The sequence below is a fragment of the Erinaceus europaeus genome, chromosome 8 (genome assembly GCF_950295315.1).
Source record: "Erinaceus europaeus chromosome 8, mEriEur2.1, whole genome shotgun sequence".
Taxonomy (NCBI): Eukaryota; Metazoa; Chordata; class Mammalia; order Eulipotyphla; family Erinaceidae; genus Erinaceus; species Erinaceus europaeus.
Genome location: NC_080169.1, coordinates 56,459,649 through 56,482,814, shown reverse-complemented (window position 1 = coordinate 56,482,814; position 23,166 = coordinate 56,459,649). Strand labels below are relative to the sequence as shown.

At 40.7% G+C, this 23,166-nt stretch overlaps 1 protein-coding gene across 4 annotated transcripts in view; it reads left to right on the top strand.

Moving 5' to 3' along the window:
- Positions 1 to 23,166, top strand: part of CDK14 (cyclin dependent kinase 14) — a 722,913-nt gene that overhangs the window by 160,151 nt on the left and 539,596 nt on the right. For all 4 annotated transcript variants that reach the window (XM_060196252.1, XM_060196255.1, XM_060196254.1 and 1 more), the window contains one exon: positions 22,793 to 22,887. In XM_060196252.1, the coding sequence (XP_060052235.1) occupies positions 22,793 to 22,887 (95 nt within the window). The remainder of the gene's footprint in view (positions 1 to 22,792; positions 22,888 to 23,166) is intronic.

The window sequence follows — 23,166 nt, the reverse complement described above, 5'->3', positions numbered from 1 at the left end:
ATACTTGATATTGCTGTTCCTGCACTGATATCTCCATTCACATGGAGAGACAAAGTGATAGAAAGAGGCCTGGAGAGAGAGAATGACATCATAGCACTGAGCTTCCCTTAGTGCTGTTGTGATACTCCATATAAAAGCAAGGCACATTCCCTATACAATGAGCGATCTCCTCTCTCTATCCCATCTTCCCTTTCTCCCTTCCTTCCTTCCTTCCTTCCTTCCTTCCTTCCTTCCTTCCTTCCTTCCTTCCTTCCTCCCTTCCTTTCCTTTCTTCCTTCCTCCCCCCCACTTATGCTCTCCCTTCTTTCTTTTCCTCCTTTATTGGGGAGTTTAATAGGCGACTATAGTACAGTTGTTGACACATGAGTTCAGTTTCTCATCTCCCCGTGTTAGGTGTCTGCAAAACACTTTCAGCTTCCAGTTTAGGTCATTTTTCCACGGTCACACACCTGGACCCCAAGTGTACCCCTTCCCACATCCCTCCCCTTCCCTTTCTTCCCCAGAATCCCATGTTTTAGTGAGGTACACTACCCCCAGTCTGAGTTCTGCTTTGTGGTTTCACTTTCAAAGGCTAATAAACATCAAGAGGCATTTTCATACAGGCCACCCGGATTAAAATCATAAATTTGTTATTTATTTGAAAGTGCTACTTTTCTTGAGTTGAGCTACAGGAGTACAGCTAAGAAAAAGGAAGAAAATGAATTGAATTGGTACATTGCTATCTCCATTTTGTAGAAGAAAAGTGGAATAGCTGTTTTTTGTGTAAGCACTACACTGTATATTATACAATCTTGTGTCTTCCTGTGTGTACCTATACTATTCACTTATTGGTCATTGTTTATGTCATGGTTGATAGCAAGAAACCAAGCATGCCATTGACATGGTGGCCATCATGCTTGTCTATATTTTCTAATTTTACCCACATAGTGACACTTTTAAATTCAAATATAATGTAAATACCATACATATATATTTTCTGCCTCCAAGGTTATCTCTGGGCCTCAGTGCATGCACCTTAAATTCATTGCTTCTGGCAGACACTTTTCCTTCTATTTTTTTTTTATTGGATAGGACAGAGAGGAATTGAGAGGGATGGGGAAGATAGAGAGGGAGAGAGAAAGATAGACACTTGTAGACCTGCTTCACTGCTGTGAAGTGACACCCTGCATGGGGAGCCAGAGGCTTCAACTGGGATCCTTGCATGGGTCCTTGCACTCATACTATGTGTGCTTAACCCAGTGTGCAACTGTCTGGCCCCCTAAGTAATATTGTTTTATTGAAACTGAAATCTTTTAAGAAGTTTTGTATAGGGGGTCCTGGCTTCCTACCTGTAAGGGGGTCACTTCGCAATCAGTGAAGCAGGTCTGCAGGTGTCTGTCTTTATCTCCACCTCTGTGTCTTCCCCTTCTCTTTCTCTCTGTCCTATCCAACAACAACAATAGCAGCAACAGCAGAAGCAACAGCAATGGAAAAAAGATGCCTGCCAGGAGCAGTGGATTTGTTGGGCAAGAACCGAGCCCCATCAATAACTCTGGAGGCAAAAAAATAAATAAATAAAGGATAGATCTTATTTATTTCAGAGAAAGTTTAAATGCTTACCTTTCTTGAACTGGCACTCTTGGTATTGATTTGTACTGTCACTGACAGGATAAATTCCCTCCTTTTCTCTCTCTCTCTCTTCCTTTTTCTTTTCAGTATATTACTTTGGCACATGCAGTGTTGAGTTCTGAACTTAGTAACTCTTGCCAGCTGATCCAGTGCTTTGTCTCCTGACCAAAACTCCTCCTTTTTCTCCCTCACCCCCTTTTCCTATCACCTCTTTAACCCACCTGGGTTCTTCAATAGCTAGAGAGAGCTACTGAGTATGCTCTAGGAGACCTTTTATCTTGCTGATCCAATTGGAAAGGATTTTATTTATGTGTGTTATCATAAGTTGAGTATAAAGAGAATATATTTTGGGAAATATATACTCAGATTAAGGTCCTTTGTATAGTCCTCCAATTTACCTCTCTATTTTACTAATAAGATCTATGTGTCTTGATAGGTGGGCTGCATTTGGAGAGAGGGAGGAAAGTACAGTCTTCAGAATGGAGTTTCTATATGATCACCCTTGAGAATCTCATTATGCTGATATGTGGAATTTAGAAAATTGAAACATGTGAAAGTATGGGGGAAAAAAGTAACTCGACTCTAAGACTGTGAGAGCACTGTGGTGGTTACCATTGGGCAGGGATGGAGGTAGTGGTGGACCATGGAATTTTAATGGTGGGTGAAGTATAGAATTATGCCCTTGTGATTTTATTTATTTTTTCCCTTGTGATTTTATAATCTTGTAAACCTTTATTAAATTTGTAATAGAAACATAAAACTAAGTATATCTTTTAAAACAATTAAAAAAAACTCAGTGTCAGAGATTGAATCTAGGGCCTCACACATACACTCCACAACTGTATTATCTTCTCAGTCCAGTTAAAAGTAACAGGTCCTGGAAAAGGATGACAGAGGACCTAGTGGGGGTTGTATTATTATGTGGAAAACTGAGAAATGTTATGCATGTACAAACTATTGTATATACTGTGGACTATAACACAATCCCCCAATAAATTAAAAAAATAAAAGTAATAACAATAGAAACAACAATAGTAGTAAGAACATTGTCTTTGATACTGTCTTTGGGTGCTGTGGACTGAACTCAGAACTTGGAAGACTTGTGCTCTAGTTTATGCTGAGTCACTTCCCAGGCCCTCTGGAAAGCTCATCTTGGTAATGCTTATTTGTTATTGGGACTATAAAATTCCCAGCTAGAACCACAGTCCCACTTAGGGCATTACTATGTGCTTAGATCCATTCTTCTGTGTAAAGTCTGGATATCCTATATAACCAAGTTATCCATCAATTGTAGATTATCTTAATGTGGCTCTATTTATAAAGATTACAAATACAGGACACTAAAGCCTTTTGTTGAGATCAAAAAAGACAGAAGAAAAATTAGCCAAGCCAGGCTTCACCTCAAATCCTTATTGTTTAATAAAGTCATATAGTTTTGATGGAATCTTTAACACCCTTCCCTAGCACCCTCTCTTAAAATTATAGCATAATGTAGCAGAGCAGTGATTTTTATTAAGATCTTTTTGCAATTCATGGGGCCATCAGCATTTTAAGTAAGAGGTTATATGAGAAGGCTAAAATTTATTTTCATTCAGTTCATTATAAATTCTTGTAGTGCTATGGTGTAATTACATTGAATATAGGGTTATATTAGTGCAGTTTATAACAATGCAGGTAAAAAACTCATCACTGTCTCTAGGAATGGAGTTTTAGTAGATGACAGACTTAAGCTTAAGTTTCCACAGGAAGATTCTAATCTTGGCAAAGAAAATAGGTTCTTAATTCTGATCAACATGACTTGAATACTAGTTCTGCCATTAGCTATAGGGTCTTAAGTTAAATATAATAGACCCCTTTGATTTTCCAAGGATATGTTCCAGGACTGCAAGAGTATGCCTGAAATTACAGATAATATCAAACTTGCATATTTTTATTTTTTATTTTTAACCCATTTATTGAGTCCTTAGTGCCTTTTCTGCCATGTTTTTTCAAGATATTTAAGAATTTATTGCTAACAGATATTGACTGTAGTAAAAGGAAAACTTTAAGCTGTTAAATTTATCAGAAAAGTTTGGTTGAATTACCATGTTTTCTTTATCTTTCTTTCACCTATCTACTTAATAGAGTATTGCAAATATCAAACTTTTTATACACTGTTGGTTTTTCCATATATAGCCATACCTATTACAAGGTTTTCATGTAAATTAGGAACATGAAGAGATTAACCAAAAGTACTACAAATAAAATAGAACAGCTATAATAATATGTTGAAATGAAAGTTATATGAATATATGCTATCTTCTCCTTTTCTCCTTGTCCTTCAAGTCTTGGTCTCTTAGTAACTCTTATTGTGCACAATATGATTGAAATGCAGTTGACCACAGATAGTTAAAACTATGTGAATTAAAATCACAGATAAGGATAGGTATTGTACTTCAGTCCTCCACTTTTTAAATTGTTCAGAAGAGGATCCTAATTGAAGTTTAGGATTAAATTTAGGTAATATATTTGACTTAATATTAACTCAAAACCAGGCACATATTGAATACTTGATTTTAACTAGTTGTTATGCACAGACAGTAAACTAGAATTAGCAAGGGCCTCGAACATCTTTTTCATGGCAGGGTGGAAAACAGCAGTCAACTGGATAATTACCACCCTTTCATTATTCATGCCAATGTTCCCCTCCACTGGTCTGGACAATTGATGGTTTTCTGTACCCTTTCTTCTGTTAAAAAATGTATTAAAATTATCTCATTGAATAGCACATCTCTATGCTGTTAGTGTCTATTAGTAATTACTCATTAGCCCAGTATTTCCAATTCTCTAAAGTACTATCTCAGGCCTGCATTTTTAGTAAGAAAATGATAAGCAGAGAATAGTTGCTCTGAAAAACTGTTATCCATCCATCTATGCTGTGGCATTAAGAGATCCAGTCATAATTTTTAGAGTTGACAACATATTGGTTTGCTCTAGCCTCTTTATTTAAACAGGATGAGTTTAATAAAGTTAAAAAAACAACAGAAATGGGAATTTGAGAATCCTATGAAAGGAAAGGTCTCTCCCAAGTAACAAGGCTGAAGGCTTGACATTCCATGCCTGACATCTCTGGACACAGACTGAAGTGCTGCTGCTGAGGTGGTACTCGTTGCATTGATTAGGTTGAGATTAGCAGATGCGATATCATTTGGTATGAATTGAGAGAAGCATGCAGGAAAGTGAGCCCCACCCTAAAGGCTCCAGGACTGGGGGGAAATAAAGGCTCTATAGAGGAAGCAAGAGGTTCCTGCTTTCTTAGGGTTTAAGCAAGATAGTTATTGCTGTAATCAATTTTTTTGGCAATTGGGTTAACTTTGAAAATCCCTTTGTTAGGATTTGCTGTATCATACACAACATTACTGTAAATTATGTCCTTTGACATTATTTGTATATAGCTGTGTCTTATAGAGTAATGCTACTGGTTGGTTCTGTTCTCCCTGGTCTAAGCTTTTTAGAGTGTCAGCATTTAAAAGACTTGGCCTATGGTCTGTGCATTAAAAAGTTTGAGACATTCAATCAATTTTTTCCCTCTCATATTAATTAAATAGTGATTTATATGGCTTCAAGTTAATAGGAGTGTACATAAACACCATTCCCACCACCAAAAGACTGTGTCCAATCCCCCCCAAGTGCATTTCAGGAGGTTCACTTCCTAACAAAGTCCCAAAACCGAGATATAGACCAGGTCCCATGAGAAAGGACATATGTTCACATGTATCCATAAAATAGGGCAAATTATATACCTGAAAGCAAAAGTACACAGTAGTCTGTCGTGACTCAGTATATGCAGCAAGCAAGTAGAAAGACCTAAAATGACACCATAAAGTTCCTAATGAAATAGTGTCTACTTAGAAATAGATAACATCCTTCCCTACCTCCTGTTACACTTCCCTCAGTCACTTCAAAGCTAACCGTATCAAAGTAAGGACTACAAAAGCTGAATAAGGACAAGAGACTGGCATACTTTAATGATGACTCTTTAGTCACTATCAGGCCACCCCATCAGCTGGGGCCCTATTCGGGGAGTCCTGAGATTCCCAAACAGAAAAGATGGGCCTTGTGTTGTTGTTGTGGTCCGGTGTCGGGCTGCACCGCGGAGAAGAGAGAGGAAGTCCAGAACAAGTGAGGTACACAAATCTTTATTATAGGATGGGGGGGTGGCTCAGGCCACGTGGAGTCAGCCGACAATGGCCGTCCCCACTACCTGACCATGGGGCGAGAGAAGGGAGAGAGATCTGAGAGAGAGCTGAAGGAACCGAGAGAGAGAGAGGGGGAGCCAAGGGCCCAGAGAGAGCGGGGGGGGGAGGGGGAGGGGGCTTATATTGGGCGACAACCAGGGGTGACTTGTGGGGCCAGGATTGGTTGAAAGGGGCACTGCTAGGATTTCGTGGGGCGTGGTAAAACCTGGGGGCGGAGACTGCATCAGAATAATTCCTCAGCATCATCTCCTCCTTTCCCTTTATATCTAAATGGACACAGTAAAGAAAAATGGAATGGAGCAGGCTTAAATGTTATTAAAGAGTGCTGTGCTCAGGTGGGAAGATGTAGGATTTTCTGTGGAGGAGGGAAGGCTTAAATGGCTGCCAACCTTGTGAGATTTATGCGTCCTCCTGTGCTCAACCCCTCTTTAGAGAGAGAGACTTACCTGGAGGGACTCATCTTACAGGTTTAAGCGCAGCCTGCTTAACCATCTCTTCACAATATCTCTACATCTTTTCTATCTTTCTATCTAGTAATAGCATAAGATGGTTCAAAGTCTGTAAAAGACTATCATGGAGCAGAAACCTTTTGGGCATAAACCTAAATGATATAACAAAACAGGAAGGGACAAGTAGGGGAGTAGTAAAAACCAGTGTGAAGTGAAGGGAAGGATTGGTGTGTAAAGGAACTTTCCCTGCTTGGGGGGGGGAAGGGGCAAGGGTACATAATGAGGGGGAGGCTGGAGGGCATGACCCACCAAACAGAGGGGCTATTTGGCATTGTATAGTCCTCAAGGCAACAGTCTGTAAAGTCTATGAACTACTCAGGATCAGTCTATGAAAAACCAGCAGCGTGAAGGGAAATAAGCTGCTTTAAAATTGTGTAAAATGTCTATAGGGTATGCCAGCAAGTCCGATACAAGTCTTAGTCCAAAGTAGATGGATAGGGGAAGAATTGGCAGGGGATGAGATGCTGCATGAGGGAGGTCAGCCGCTGGAATTCTGCTTTTCTGTAAATAGCCAGCTGGAACCGCCAACACGTGACAGGCAAATCAGAAGCAGGAACGGCAAGCAGGCATTAAGAAACTTCTGTCCTTGGAGTCTGTGTATCAGGTTCTTCAGATCGCGTTAAGTGACATCTAGGGTTTCAGGAGGTGTGCCACTGTAGTCGTGCCATCTAGTGGGTGAAGTCTGGGTGTGCAGGGGTTCAGATGGTTTTTCCGGGATTCCTGTGAAAGAAACACAAACAATCTGCTTCTCGTGGTTAATTTGAACTTGTAACAAGTTATAGGTTTGTTATAGTTGATACCTCGATGATTATAATTGGTTTAAATCTCTTTATGATTTTATTTAAAGGTCTTCTAATGTGACCTCCTGTAGCAGTCTCTACCGCAGGATCTTGAGACCAATTTTAGCTAAAATATGTATTTTAAATAGACTCAAATTGCTTAGAGAGTTAACACATTTTCGTGACAATGATTTTAACTTTTACAGTGCCAGATTGATGCCAGATCTGTTGTGGATTAATTTCCACAAGATACTTTCCAGGGCACCTTTGGGGGCCCTCCAACGGTGTCCTGTGTATAAGATTTATATATTTTTGTTTTGGGAATGTATAGTCACGTTAAACATTTAGACTTTTACCTTAAATAGTTAGTTACCTTAGCAAATTAATTTTTACCTTGTCTGGTAATAATGTAGCTGTAAGGTTACACTTTTGACCATTAAGTTAGTGTTACCAAACTTGAGACATACTCATAAACATTTAATTATAACACACTGGAGGAAAAAGAACTTTTGTTATAAAAACATATCATTTTAAAAAACAAATTTATATCTGTCATTAGTCACACAGTTTAAGACCAAACACTTACATATATGCCAAAAACTATATATAAAAATCAAAAGAGGGAGAAAAACAAAAATTTTGGAATGTTTCTGGACGTCTCCAGAAATTTTGGCTACGTCCAGCATTTTTATATAAAGCCAATTAACTTTTAGAGTACTCCGAGCAGATGGATCATGCAAAGAAAAATTTTTGTCATTTAACACACTCACTCACAAAACACGACTGGCCAGTTATAACATAAGACATTCAGGGAAAGGGTAGGAGAGAGGTCTCTGTGAGCCAGATTTTGTAGGTACTGCCATGTCGTATTACGGATCCTGGGATGTATCCTGCATCTGATCCTCTTGTAGTATTTCTTGTTCTTCAGGGATAGCAGCGCCATCCTGTGGGTATTGTCGGACATGGCGGGCAGGAACCCAGACAGGTTTAGAGAAATTTTGAGGGAAAACGCATCCGAAACCCCTTCCCATGGTCAATAGTGGGTCAGGCCCTTTCCAAATTTTATCGAATGGGTCTTTCCATTTGACCTTAATAGATGGGAGGGTAGATGGTGTTTGCCAGTGAAGAATGATAGGAGGTAGGTCTGAGTTATTGTAAATATTAAAGAGATTTAATGTAGTTAAGGCTTTTGCTAGCTGGATATTGGGGGGTACATTCCTCCTTTAACTTTATTTGAGCCTTAAAGGTTTTGTGGGCCCTCTCGACAATGCCTTGTCCCTGTGGATTATAGGGAATGGCTGTGGTATGAGTAATGTTCCAGAGGGAACAAAAATCTTTAAATTGTTTGCTGGTAAACACTGGTCCACGGTCAGTTTTCAGTTGAAGAGGTAAGCCCATCACAGCAAAACAGGAGAGTATATGGCGTTTAAGCTTTTTATTGCTTTCTCCTGTCTGAGCTGTAGCCCACATAAATTTAGAAAAGGTATCAATTGAGACAAACACATATTTTTGTTTGCCAAAATTTGGTATGTGGGTGACAGCAATTTGCCAAACAGCATTAGCTTTTAAACCTCGGGGGTTAACCCCAAGGGTCTGGATAGCAGGTGTCTTTATGAGACTTGCACAAGAAGAGCATGTAGCGAGGATATGTTTTAACTCTGGTACAGGAACAGTAGGAATTCGAGCTCGAAGGCCATTAAGATTAACATGGGTTAGAGAATGAAAATTAGCAGGATCAGAGACAGAGACTGGGAAAGTTCTTGTGGAGGCAAGGCGGTCAACTGCGGCATTTCCTTCGGACAGGGAACCAGGAAGAGGGCTGTGGGAACGAAGGTGCTGAATATATAGTGGTTGGGTTTGAGAACAGAGCATAGAGGCGATTTGAATCAAGAGAGGGGAAAGTGGGTTGTCATCAATTTTCACATAATAATGAGCAAGCCATGGGAGTACGTTAACAGTGTACACACTGTCAGAAAAAAGGTTGAAGGATTCTGGTACAGCTTTTAATGCAAGGAAAACAGCATAAAGTTCTTTGTACTGAGGGGAATTCTCAAGAAGCTCAGTAAAGAGACGTTTAGGAGATTGTTTGTCTGGGTAATATATAAGGGCAGCAGCTCCCTTTTTTCCACCATCAGTAAAGATAGTAGGAGCAGAGGGAATGGGATCCCGAGAGAAAAGTTTAGGTGCTAGTAGAGGCAGAAGAGGTAAAGAAGCTATCAATTTATTAGAAGGAAAATGGTTATCTATTTGTCCTGGAAACCGCACGAAGCTTATGGCAAAGCGGGCATGATGGCGTATGAGCCACTCTGTATCTGTGAGAGAAAAGGGCAGAATAATTAAATCCGGTTCTTTCCCTAAGACCTGCACAGACCTATTTCTCCCTTGGCGAACCATAAATGCTAATGCGTCTATCTCAGTGAGGAGTCTTGGAGCTCCTCCTACTGGCATGTGAAGCCACTGGAGAACCCCATGGTCTTGCCACAATGCCCCTATTACTGTGGGGGTGGAGTTGAAGATTAGAAGGTTTACTGGAGAGGAGGGGGAGAATCGAACAAGGTGCATGTCCTGGAGGGCCTGGTTAACCCTTTCCAGTGCCGAGGAGGCCTCGGGAGTTAACTTACGTTTTGAGGAGGGCTGTTTGTTTCCTTTCAACAGGTCGAACAGTGGTTGGAGGCAGCTTGTGGGCAGATAGAGATACTGCCTAAGCCAATTTAAATTTCCTAGAAAACTTTGTAGAGAAGCAAGAGTAAGGTTAGAAGGAAAGGTGACATTAGGTTTTAAGGGACGAATTTGTGTTAAAGAAATCTCTGAACCTAAGAAAGAAATTGGAAAAATTAGCTGTATCTTCTCAGGAGCTACATTAAGGCCGCTTTTCTTTAATGCAGGAATGAGAAAATCACATAAGGCGTAGAGATCTGTATCTGATTTTCCCCATATTAAAATATCATCTGTATAATGAAAAACTTTAAGGCCCTTATGAATATATGGGACAAGGGCAGATTTAACAGCCTCCTGACAAATTGTAGGACTGTTGGCCATACCCTGGGGTAGCACCACCCATTCAAATCTATTAGCAGGGCTGGCGCTATTAATAGTCGGAACAGAGAAGGCAAAACGTTTACAATCTTGCGGATGCAAGAGAATAGAGAAAAAAAATCTTGTATATCAATAGCTATGATTGGAATTCCCGTGGGAATTGCAGAAGCAAGAGGCAAACCCCTTTGGGGGGAGCCCCAGACCTGCATGGTTTTATTTACCTCACGGAGATCTTGAACGAGGCACCATTTTCCCGAGCGCTTTTTAATCACAAAGACAGGAGTATTCCATGGGCTTAGAGAATGACGAATGTGTCCCAAGGACAACTGGTCTCAGATGAGCTCTTTTAAAATTTCTAGTTTATCCCTAGGTAAAGGCCACTGTTCCACCCAGACAGGCTCATTAGAAAGCCAGCTTAAGCGTGGTGTTTGGCTATGAACAGTGGCATTTAGTATTGGGGCTGCTGATTGGATCTGGTCTTGCGGGAGCGAGTGTTACGCTCTGCAGAGGCATCTGTGGATATCCTAACATCAAGACATTCCGTAAGATCCCTGCCCAGTAGGTTGGTGGTAATATCAGCTACCAAAGGGTGGAAGTGTCCGGTAGAACCTTCCGGGTCTTCCCACATGAGCGAGTCTCGTGTGCAAAATGATGGGGTCACCCCTCCTACTCCATGTATACTGGGTCCAGTGATATGTTCCCAATCTTGGGGAACCTCTTCTTGCCTTAAAATCGTCTTTGCTGCCCCCATGTCAATCAAAAATTTAAAAGGAATATTGCCAATCTTTACTGTCATAGAAGGGTGACCACGTTCTAAATAAATCCCGAATAAATGTCGAATAAATCCCTCTCTATTGTTACTGGTCTTCTCTCTCAGGAAAAACACAATAGACCCCTTTGTGGGCCCCCATAGGACCTGCCCTCAAGATGGATCAACAATGATAATGTTCCATCCTCCGAAGGGAGGCTGGACAACATACTCTGTCTTCCACCTGAGGAATATGGGTTCTGAAATAGGGGCAGCTTGGAACGTTCCTACTCATGACCACAAAATGTGAGCTCAGATCTACAGGGATGCAGAGGTCACAGAGGCTCCTAAGCTGAATATGGATCTCAGATCAGATCAAACCGATGAGATTTATAGCCAACAATATTTAGACACCTTTCCCATATTTGAAAGCTACCCTCTTCCCTGGTCCAGCTTTCTGGTCCTTTTTACAGCTATGACATCATCTCTCCAGACAATAACTTGGATCCACCTGAATATCAGATATCAGGCTCAGAAACAAACAAACAAACAAAAAACTAGTATAGTTATGGGACCTTTGGAATATAACTAAAATATGCTTACTAGTTATCTATAAAATGGAGGACCCCCCCTCAACTCTTCATCTGCGCTCTTCCAGCCTTTGGGTTCATGACTAGTCAACAATCTGTTTGGCTTTATATATTAACTCTTCTTTCAGCCACCAGGTTCCAGATGCTACCATGATGCCAACTGGACTTCCCTGGACAGACAACCCCACCAATGTGTCCTGGAGCCCCACTTCCCCAGATCTCCACCCCACTAGGGAAAGAGAGAGAGAGGCTGGGAGTATGGATCGACCTGTCAACGCCCATGTTTAGTGGTGAAGCGATTAGAGAAGCCAGACCTTCCACCTTCTGAACTCCATAATGACCCTGGGTTCATATTCTCAGAAGGATGAATAGGAAAGCTATCTGGAGAGGATGGGATATGGAGTTTTAGTGGTGGGAATTGTGTGGAGTTATACCCCTCTTATCCTATGGTTCTTGTTAGTGTTTCCTTTTTATATATAAAAATTATAAAAACAAACAAACAAAACAACAACAACAACAAAGAAATCAAAGTCCTGAACTTATCAAACAAAATAAAGTCACTCCTTCTGAAATGTCTTGGTTTCTCTTTTGATAGGAATGATTTTGTTATTGGCCTCTTTGAAGACTTGCCATTTGAATTCCTTATTTAGATGCATAGTAATTGCAGATCAGAACATTTAATCATACTTAAAAATAGGAGATTGACTTTGCAAGAATCTAATTCTTTGAAGCTCAGACTCTTTCATAGACATGCCCTATATCATAAGTATACCATAGGTTCATTTTTTCAAAAGTTTTTATTAGTGATTTAATATTGATTAGCAAGATTGTAAGATAACAGTTATAACTCCATATAGTTCCCACCACTAGATTTCCATTTCTCATCCTCTCCATTGGAAACTTCTTTATTCTTTATCCTTCTGGGAGTATGGACCAAAATTATTTATGGGAGTGTGGCAAATGGAAGTTCTGGCTTCTGTTATTGCTTCTCCACTCATTCTTTTGTGGACTAGAACAACTTTTAAAGAAGATTATATGTGCTCAGTTTTTCCTATGGCTCTATCATGATTGATCTTTAGATTAAGTGTATTTCCACAATGTGTACATATCAGTTTTACAGAGCAAGTAATATTGACTACTTTACTACCAAATTGCCGGGATAGCCTGAGGGTACTTCTTCCCGAACTAGTGCTCTCTGGGTTGGAGAGAACTCAACTGGAGCTGATCTAGGCTGCTGTGTGGGAGAGGGATCAGGAACTCGTGCTGCACCAACTTACGCAGGAGATACACTCTGGAACTCTCGGAGCCGGAAAGCAATTTCCAAGTGTCTTTAATCAGAAGAGCAGCTGTTTTTATACTCTCCAAGTAGGGTGGAAACAGGATGTGATATAGAGAGGGTGGAGAGAAAAGTGACTGGTGAAAATCAGAGTGTGACAAAGAAGGGATCAGTGTGTGACAAGGAGGGGGTGGAGCAGGAGAGAATCCTATCATAGAACCACCAATGCCCTGGAGTGCTTTATGTAAAAGTGATTTATGTAAATAGACCAAAGCTTTGGATCAGTAAAATCCCTATATAGGCATATGGTTAAGCTGAAGCCAGGGGGAGGTGGCAACTACCCAACATCTCCCCCTTTCTTTTTAACTTTTTGCCATAGTATCAGGAGTGCGGGGCACTTTGTGAGGCAGGGAGACTGATAAGAGGCACACCTTTTTTGGGGGTTCTACTGTCCCTCCTTGCTCAACCTCTCCGTGGAGAGAGAGACTAACAGGATTGACACACCCCTCAGGCTCAAGCCCTTCCAAGCTCAACCATATCCTCACAATTCCCCAACATCTTCCTCTTACTTAATGGCCATATATAACTGGGTCAATGTTTGTAAAAGGCTTCATCTCTGTCAGGGGAATAGCAGTGTAGGGGTGAATGGAAACCTGTTGGGAAGAAAGCAGAATGATAGTGTGTAAGTGTCTTCAAAAATAACTAGCACAAGACAGGGAGGGATAAGTAAGAGTAGCAAGAGACAGAGTGAGCCTGATGGGTGGAGGAGTGGGGGCCTGATAAGCCGAGGGGCTAGAGGGGTGATCTGGTATTGCAAAATCCCGAGTCAGCTGGCGGTAAGTTCTATGAACTGCTACAGTCATTCTTCAAGAAGTCCAGCAGTATAAAAGGAGTGTCCAGCAAGTTCTATAGAAGCATCAGTCCAATGTCAACGGCCAGGAAATAAATGCCACACGTCTATCTTGATGGAGGAGGACGGCCACTGGAACTTTTCTTCTCTACAGAGAGTGACCTAAAACCGCCAAAACATGGTGGGCGAAACAGAAGCAGGAAGAGCAGACACCAATGGTTGAGAGAAAGGCAGTAGGAAAGTCTTGTCCTTCGGAGTCTGTGAATCAGGTTCTCTAGATCGTGTCAGGTCACATCATGGGTTTCGGGGGATGGCTGTAATTGTGGGTGATGTCAGAGGTCAGGGGTCCAAGATGGATTTCTGGGGATTCTATATGAGCAGATGCTTCTTTATGCGAAGGCTTGTCATAACTGTAGTCAATTACTTATGAAAAAACTTTGTAACAAATTAGAAGTTTACTACAATTGATAACTCAATGATTATAATTGGTTTAGGTATCTTTATAATTTTGTGTAAAGGTCATCTTACGTGACCTCATGTAGCAGTCTTTATATAGCAAAGTTTTCATACCGAGTTTAAGTTACATATATTGATTCTTGACTATTTTTACATTGGGTTTTTAAGCAAACTCAGGTTACTAGAGTTAACACATTTTAGTGACAATTTTTTTTTTTGGTACATTTACAATATCAGATTGATGCCAAATTTGTTGTGGATTAATTTCCACAAGATAGCTTACAGGACATTTTTGGGGGCCCTCCAAAAATGTCCTGTATAGAGAATTTGTATTTTAACTTAGGAGATGATGAATTGTCACATTGAATATTTAGAGTTTTACCTTAAACACTCAGTTACTTAAATGAATTGATTTTACCTCTTCTCGTAAAAATGTAGCTTCGAAGTTACAATTTAACTGTTAAGTTAATGTTTACAAAACTTGAAACACGCATATTAAACATATAGTTTATAACACACAGGAGGAGAAAAACTTGTAAATAAGATATATCATCTCAAATGTGAATTTAGATCTACTGTCATAGTTGAACCATCTTTACTCACACAGTTTAAGACTAAACATTTCATATTGATATCAAGACTTAAAAAAGAAATCAAAAGGGGGAATGAACAATTTTTGGACTGTTTCTGGACGTCTCCAGAAACCATGGCTGCGTCCAGCCGTTTGATATAAAGTCAGTTAACTTTCAGAGTACTCTGAGCACAATGGGTCATACAAAAATTTTGGTCACTCAACTCATTCAATTTTTTTTTTTTTCACTCACTCACAAAACACAACTGGCCAGTCATAGCATAAGACATTCATTCGGGGGGGGGGGGGGAGGAGTTCTGTGAATCAGATTTTTTTTTTTTGATTCTGCCATGCTGTATTATGGATCCTGGGGTGCATCCTGTAGCCAGTCCTCTTGCAGCCAGTCTTCTTGCAGTGTTTCTTGTTCTTCAGGGATATCAGCGCCATCATGTGGGTATTGCCGAACATGGCGGGCAGGAACCCAAATAGGCTTGGAGTAATTTTGTGGAAAAATACATGCGAAACCCCTCCCCATAGTCAACAGGGGGTCAGGTCCTTTCCAAATTTTATCAAGTGGGTCTTTCCATTTGACTTTAATAGCTGGGAGGGTGGGTGGTGTTTGCCAATGAAGAATTATAGGAGGTTGGTCGGAGTTTTTGTAAATATTAAAGAGATTTAATGTAGTTAAGGCTTTTGCCAGCTGGATATTAGGGGGATACATTTCCCCTTTTTCTTTATTTAATTGAGCCTTAAGAGTTTGATGGGCCCTCTCAACAATGCCTCGTCCCTGTGGATTATACGGAATGCCTGTAGTATGAGTAATGTTCCAGAGGGAACAAAAATCTTTAAATTGTTTGCTGGTAAAAGCAGGTCCATTATCCGTTTTAAGTTGAAGAGGTAAGCCCATTACAGCAAAACAGGAGAGCATATGGCTTATAAGCTTTTTTGAGTTTTCTCCAGTCTGAGCTGTAGCCCACATAAACTTAGAGAAGGTATCAATTGAGACGAACACATATTTTTGTTTGCCAAAGTTAGGTATGTGGGTAACATCAATTTGCCAAAGAGTGTTGGCTTTTAAACCTCGAGGATTAACCCCTAGAGTCTGAATAGCAGGTGTTTTGATTAGACCTGCACAGGAGGAACATGTAGCAAGAATACATTTTAACTGTGGCAGAGGAATATCAGGAAATCGAGCTCGAAGACCTTTAAGATAAACATGGGTTAGGGAATGAAAGTCAGCAGGATTAGAGACAGAGGCTAGGAGAATTCCTGTGGAGGCAAGGCGGTCAGCTGCAGCATTCCCTTCGGACAGGGGACCAGGAAGAGGGCTGTGGGAACGTAGGTGCTGAACATACAGTGGATGGGTTCGAGAACAGAGCATAGAGGCAATTTGAATTAAAAGAGGAGAAAGTGGGTTGTCATCAATTCTTACATAAGATCGAGCAAGCCATGGAAGTAAGTTAACAGTATACACACTGTCAGAAAAAAGGTTGAAGGATTCTGGTACAGCTTTTAATGCAAGGAAAACAGCATAAAGTTCTTTGTACTGAGGGGAATTATCAGGAAGTTCAGTAAAGAGAGGTTTGGGGTATTGCTGGTCTGGATAATATATAAGGGCAGCAGCTCCCTTTTTTCCACCATCAGTGAACACTGTAGGAGCAGAGGGGATGGGATCTCGAGAGAAAAGTTTAGGTACTAGTAGAGGCAACAGAGGTAAAGAAGCTATCAAATTATTAGAGGGAAAATGATTATCTAATTGTCCTGGAAAACCCATTAAACTTATGGCAAAACGAGAATGGTGCCGTATGAGCCATTCTGTATCAGTGAGAGAAAAGGGAAGAATGATTGAATCTGGTTCCCTTCCTAAGACCTGAACCGATCTGTTTCTTCCTTGGTGAACCATAAATACTAAGGCATCAATCTCGGTAAGGAGTCTTGGAGCTCCACCTACTGGCGTATGAAGCCATTCGAGAATGCCATGTTTCTGCCACAATGCCCCCACTACCGTGGGGGTGGAGTTAAAGATTAGAAGATTTACTGGAGAGGAGGGGGAGAACCGAACGAGGTGCATGTCCTGGAGAGCCTGGTTAACTTTTTCCAGAGCCAAGGATGCTTCAGGGGTTAACATACGCTTTGAGGAGGGCTGTTTGTTTCCTTTTAACAGATTGAACAGTGGTTGCAGGCAGCTCGTAGGCAGATAAAGATACTGCCTAAGCCAATTCAAATTTCCAAGAAAACTTTGTAAAGAAGCAAGAGTGAGATTAGAAGGAAAAGTAACACAAGGTTTTAAAGGACGAATCTGCGTTAGGGAAATCTCTGAGCCTAAGAAAGATATTGGAGGGATTAGCTGTATCTTCTCAGGAGCTACATTAAGTCCACTTCTCTTTAAGGCAGGGATTAGAAAATCACGTAGGGCGGAGAGATCTGTATCTAATTCTCCCCATATTAACACGTCATCCATATAATGAAAAACCTTAAGGCCCTTATGAATATATGGAAAAAGGGCAGATTTAACAACCTCTTGACAAATAGTAGGACTATTAGCCATGCCCTGGGGCAGTACCACCCATTCAAATCTATCAGCAGGGCTGGCATTATTAATAGAAGGAACAGAGAAAGCAAAACGTTTACAATCTTGTGGGTGTAAGGGAATAGAGAAAAAACAATCCTGTATATCAATAGCTATGATTGGAATTCCTGTGGGAATTGCGGAAGCAAGAGGCAAACCCCTTTGGGGGGAGCCCCAAACCTGCATGGTTTTATTAACTGCATGAAGATCTTGGAGGAGGCGCCATTTTCCTGAGCGCTTTTTAATTACAAAGACTGGAGTATTCCATGGGCTCCGAGAATGACGAATGTGTCCCAAAGATAACTGGTCTTGGACGAGTTTTTTAAAAATTTCTAGCTTCTCCCTAGGCAAAGGCCACTGTTCCACCCAGACCGGCTCATTAGAAAGCCAATCTAAGCGGGGAGTTCTGTTACAAACAGTGGCAGTTAGTATTAGGGGTGCTGGTTGGGTCTAGCAGTCTCACAGGAGTGAGTGTGGTGTCCTGCAGAGGTGTCTGAGGATATCACTACATCTAAAGATTCCAGCAAGTCTCTTCCCAATAAATTGGTGCTTATATCAGCTATTAAAGGCTGAAAGCGTCTGGTAGTCCCTTCTGGATCTTCCTACACAAGGGAATCTCGTGTGTGGAATGCCTGAATCAATCCTCCAACACCATGTAAGCGTGGTCCTGGGAGGAGTTCCCAACTCTGGGGGACCTCTGCTTGTCTTAATATTGTCTTATCTGCTCCCGTGTCAATCAAACACTTAAAAGGAATATTACCAATCTTTACTGTCATAGTTGGGTGACCCCTTTCTAAAACAGGGATGGTCCATAAAATCTCAGGCTCCGAATTTGAGCTGTTCTCTTGCTCCAGCCGGTTATTTCTATGCTGGAAGTTCCCACATACCGGGGGTTCCTCCTTCTGCTCACCCTCTGTTATTGTTACTTGGCGTGGTGGGTATAGCGACGGATTGGGTCCCAAGCTGGGCTTCTGTTTGTGGAAGAAGGGCACAGCACCAAGCGGGCGACCTGCTTCCTTCCCTCTTGGGGGTGGGGCTAAGGGAAGCCCCATACCTAGTTTAAATCCCTGTTTACATTTGGCAGAGGCGTGCCGTTCCTATGGAACCTTGACCAACAATCTCTCCTCCAGTGAAATCCTTTCTGGCATCTGGGACAAGGCATTCGTGGTCTCTGATTCCCTGTCTGGAGGCGGGGTCGCCCTGATTGGAGGTGGGGTCGCCCTGAGTGGAGGTGGGGTCGCCCTGACTGGAGGCGGGGTCGCGGTCTAGTTTCTGGACATTGGTTACGCCAATGCCCTTGGTGACCGCACTGAAAGCAAGCTCCTTTTTGCTTATGTAAGGTAGCTGCATAGGCCTGTAACATAGGTCCTTGAAAAGAGCTTGATCTGAGATCCTGTGTAGCTAGAATCCAATTATCTGGGTGTTCGTTTTAAGAGTGATACAGGCCTGTCGAAAATGCGGAAGCATTCCATCCCAGACTATGGATCGCAGAAGGAGAAAACGAGCGTCAGGATTATAAATCTTCCTTTCCAAACTCGACTGGACCCTGGCAATGAATTTAGCGAGGGATTCATCAGGTTCTTGTTGCAGGGAGAGAATGGGGGCTGAGGCTGCTCCCATGGGTGGTGTTAATCGCTCCCATGCTTTTAATGCACACAGGCGTACTTGATCAAAATACCCCGCTGGAAACTTGGCTTCCGCCTGTTGAATCCCTGTTTCTAATTGGCCTGTTCCAAACAATGCATCAAAATTACCCTCTGGCTGATTTTGAATATTTTTCCGCGATTGTTGTAAACATTCGTCGTGAAAGAATGCCTCCCATTGCAGGAAGAGGGGGCCTGGGAGCGTAGCACGAGTCACATCTCTCCAATCTTGAGGGGTATTAAGGTTCTGAAGCAGGCCTTGTAAAATGGACCTGGTCCATGGGGCATGAACACCGTCATCTGGAGAGGAGCGAGCGACCAAAGGGGCAACTACCCAACACCAAATGGGGCAAAATATTAATTTTCTGCCTTTGCAATCTTAATAGGAGATCTTTTAAACATGGCAGTTATTGCATCCACATGCCTTTAACTAGACAAATATAATAGCATCTTCTCTTCATTCTTCTTTTGGATAAATGAGATATATCCTTTAAAAAATATCCTTCTTGCTTTTCTAATTTCTTTTTTTAAATTTCTTTATTGGAGGATTAATGTTTTACAGTAGACAGTAAATACAATACTTTGTACATACATAACATTTCTCAGTTTTCCACATAACAATACAACAATTCCAACTGTACAATTTCCTGCCTTCCTGTGATCATTGTCAGACACCACACCAACTTATAATCTTCCTTCACCATTGGATACTCATTCCCCAACTACCTTTCAGTCTGGAGAGAGAAATCAGATGAAAAAGATGAACAGGGAATATTTACATAAAGAATTATTAACCCAGTAGTAGCAGGTTAACTAATACAAAGGATAAATGGAACTTTAAATCATAAAGGAGGGAAATGGGTAGACAGTATAATGGCTATGCAAATGACTTTCTTTTTTATTATTTTTAAATTTTTTTATTTATAATAAGGAAGCATTGACAAAACCATAGGATAAGAGGGGTACAACTCCACACAGTTCCCACCACCAGAACTCCGTATCCCCCCCCCCCCATTCCCTGGCAGCTTCCTATTCTTTATCAATCTGGGAGTATAGACCCAAGGTCATTGTGGGATGCAGAAGGTGGAAGGTCTGGCTTCTGTAATTGCTTCCCTGCTGAACATGGGTGTTGACAGTTGATCCATATTCCCAGCCTGTCTCTTTCCCTAGTGGGGCAGGCTCTGGGGAAGCAGAGCTCCAGGACACATTGATGGTGTTTTCAGTCCTGGGAAGTCTGGTTGGTATCATGCTAGCATCTGGAACCTGGTGGCTGAAAAGAGAGTTAACATACAAAGCCAAATGAATTGTTGATCAATCATGAACCTAAAGGCTGGAATAGTGCAGATGAAGAGTTGGGGGGGGGTTTCCTCCATTTTGTAGATAACTAGTAAGCATATCTTAGTTATATTCCAAAGGGCCTATTGCTACATTAGGTTTTTTTCCCCTTTTTCTTTTTTCCCCTGAGCCTGACATCTGATATGCAGGTGGATCCAAGTTACTGTCTGGGGAGATGATGTCATGGCTGGAAAAAAGACCAGGAAGCTGGATCAGGGAAGAGAGTAGCTCCCTAATATGGGAAAGGAGTGTAAACATTGTTGACTGTAAACCCCATCGATCTGATGTAGTCTGGGGCCCATATTCAGCTTAGGAGCCTATGTGACCTCTGCATCCCTGTAGATCTGAGCTCACATTCTGTGGTCATTAGTAGGAACATTCCAAGCTGCCCCAATATCAGGACCCATCTTCCTCAGGTGTAGCATAGCATATGTTGTTCAGCCTCCCTCAATAAGATGGTATATTCTCTACCATTGCTGATTCACATTGAGGGCAATTTCTTCAAGTAGTAAGTTTTGTCTTGATCTTTGTCTCACAACAGTTATATCAACTATGTTTCATAAAACAATTTTTAAAAATTATGCCTTTCCAGAGAGAGAAAACATTGGTTTCTGTTCTCTTATAATTTTGTGTGTGTGTCTTGTTCTTGCTATAAAACACATTAGCACTTTATATCCTAATAGGAGTAAATAAGTAATTTACTGCTGATGTTGCATTTTTCTTTATTTTAGATTGAATTTCTTCTTAGAGGAGCACAAAAGAAAACACAGACTTCTCATTCTGATTTTAAATAATTTAGACTGGAACTGTGAACATAATATTTTCCCCATTGAAGATTATTTTATACTGAAGTTTAATATAGTTTTAAAAATTTCTCCTTAGAACTTGTGCTCAGGAGGGTGATGGTAAAGTGCGACATTCGCAAGCTGTTTCCCAGTGATGAAAAATGCATGAGAACATAACCCACACAGGACTAGTCAGGCGATTTGGATGTAATTTTCCATTAAGTTTCACTTGCTTCAACTCAACACACTGTTTATACCTTACAAGTTTCTTGAGGTAAAGAAGAAGGGGTCCATTGTGTATTAATTCCCTCCTTCTTTGTCCTTTGTTCTTCTTCTAGCTGCACTTCAGTGTCTTAAGTCATATCTCATTCAACTTTTCTAATTGTACATATTTAAAAAAAATTCTTTTGTGTACTGATCTGGTTCTTTCCATGGGTTCTAAAATAAATCATGTCTTCAATTCTGGTTTTTCAAAAAATCTGGATATTGACTAGGCCAATTCTGGCTTCACTCCTCGAGCCTACGTACTCTCACAGTGTCGGATACCTCCTTTGAACACCCCCCCCCCCCCTGATTTCTTTGGGATGTCCTCAGATATGTTGATTAGTTTCAGATTTACCTAGAAATACTTGTTTTTTTCTTTATAACTAGAGCACTGCTCAGCTCTGGCTTATGGCTGTGTGGGAGATTGAACCTGGGATTTTAAGGCTTCAGGAGTGAAAGTCTCTGCATAACCATTATGTTATCCACCCCACCCCCAATTCCTGTTCATTTTTTTATCTGTACTAGTCTTCTATTATATGTTTGATAGTTAGGATTCCACAGTGCTTTCTTTGAAATTTGATGTGACTGTTGTTTAGCTTTTAGAATTTCTCAGAACTTTCAATTAGATATTGGCATTTTTTTCATTTACTGTTCCTGAATATTACTTGTTACTAAAAAATATTTTCAGTCAGTATGATACTTTGGATGAGAATGGTTAAGAACCATGTGTTCAACTTGCCTTATAAATAATGGGAGACATGGCGCAAAGCTGAAGGACCAGCCAAAGGATCCTGGTTCGAGCCCCCAGCCTGTAGGGGGAGTCACTTCACAAGCAGTGAAGCAGATCTGCAGATGTCTTTCTCTCCCCTCTCTGCAGATGACTTTCTCTCTCAATTTCTCTTTATCCTATCCAACAATAATGACAGTAATAACAATAATAATAACAACAGCAATGATAAACAACAAAAAGGGAAATAATAGCCTCCAGGAGCAGTGGATTCGTAGTGCAAGCACTGAGCCCCAGGGATGGCCCAGGAGGCAACAACATAAACAAACAAACAAACAAACGAATGGAATCAAATTCATTGCTCATGTCTTGCTCTTCAATAATATTATAAGAGCACATGCTCTAGCATAGTGTACCATGTGCCCAGGTAGGTGGCTTGGTGGTTAAGTGAAAGGCTTCTATGCATGTGATCCTCAGTTCAATCCTCAACACTATGTATGCCAGAGTGATGCTCTAGTTCTCTCTGTGTCTCCACTCTAAAACAAACAAACAAACAAACAAACAAACAAAATAAGCATGAGGGGAGGTTGGTTATTCATTATTTATGGTTAAATTATAGATGAATTTAAACTTTTAGCCTGTGTTCATTTATGTTTTCTGAGTTTTTCACCCTGAATGTTTGTTGTATTGTTTTGAAACTATTTTGATATCAGAAAAAGTTGTGAAAAATTACTTTCAGCAAAATGGGGCATTTATTGTTAATTATTTTGATATAGTGTTTTCTTTACCTTTCTGCTTCATTTTTCAGCCAACAAGTCCCAAATTTGGAAAAGCTGACTCATATGAAAAACTGGAAAAGCTAGGGGAAGGATCTTATGCTACAGTGTACAAAGGGAAAAGCAAGTAAGCTTATGATTTTTTAAATAGTTCATATATAAAATGTACCTACTCATTTTAATACTGTGTAACAATAGATTTAGTATATTTGTAATGATATATATTTATTTGTATAAATACAAACAAATGAAAAATACGTATAATTGATCTATTAAATGAAAATACCTTGCTATTCATGACCATTTGGATGAATTATGAGGATATAAAATTTATGAAGTAAGTCAGAGAACTTATATATTATGATCTCACTTATGTGCATTTTTTTTCTTCTCATGTGCGTTCTAA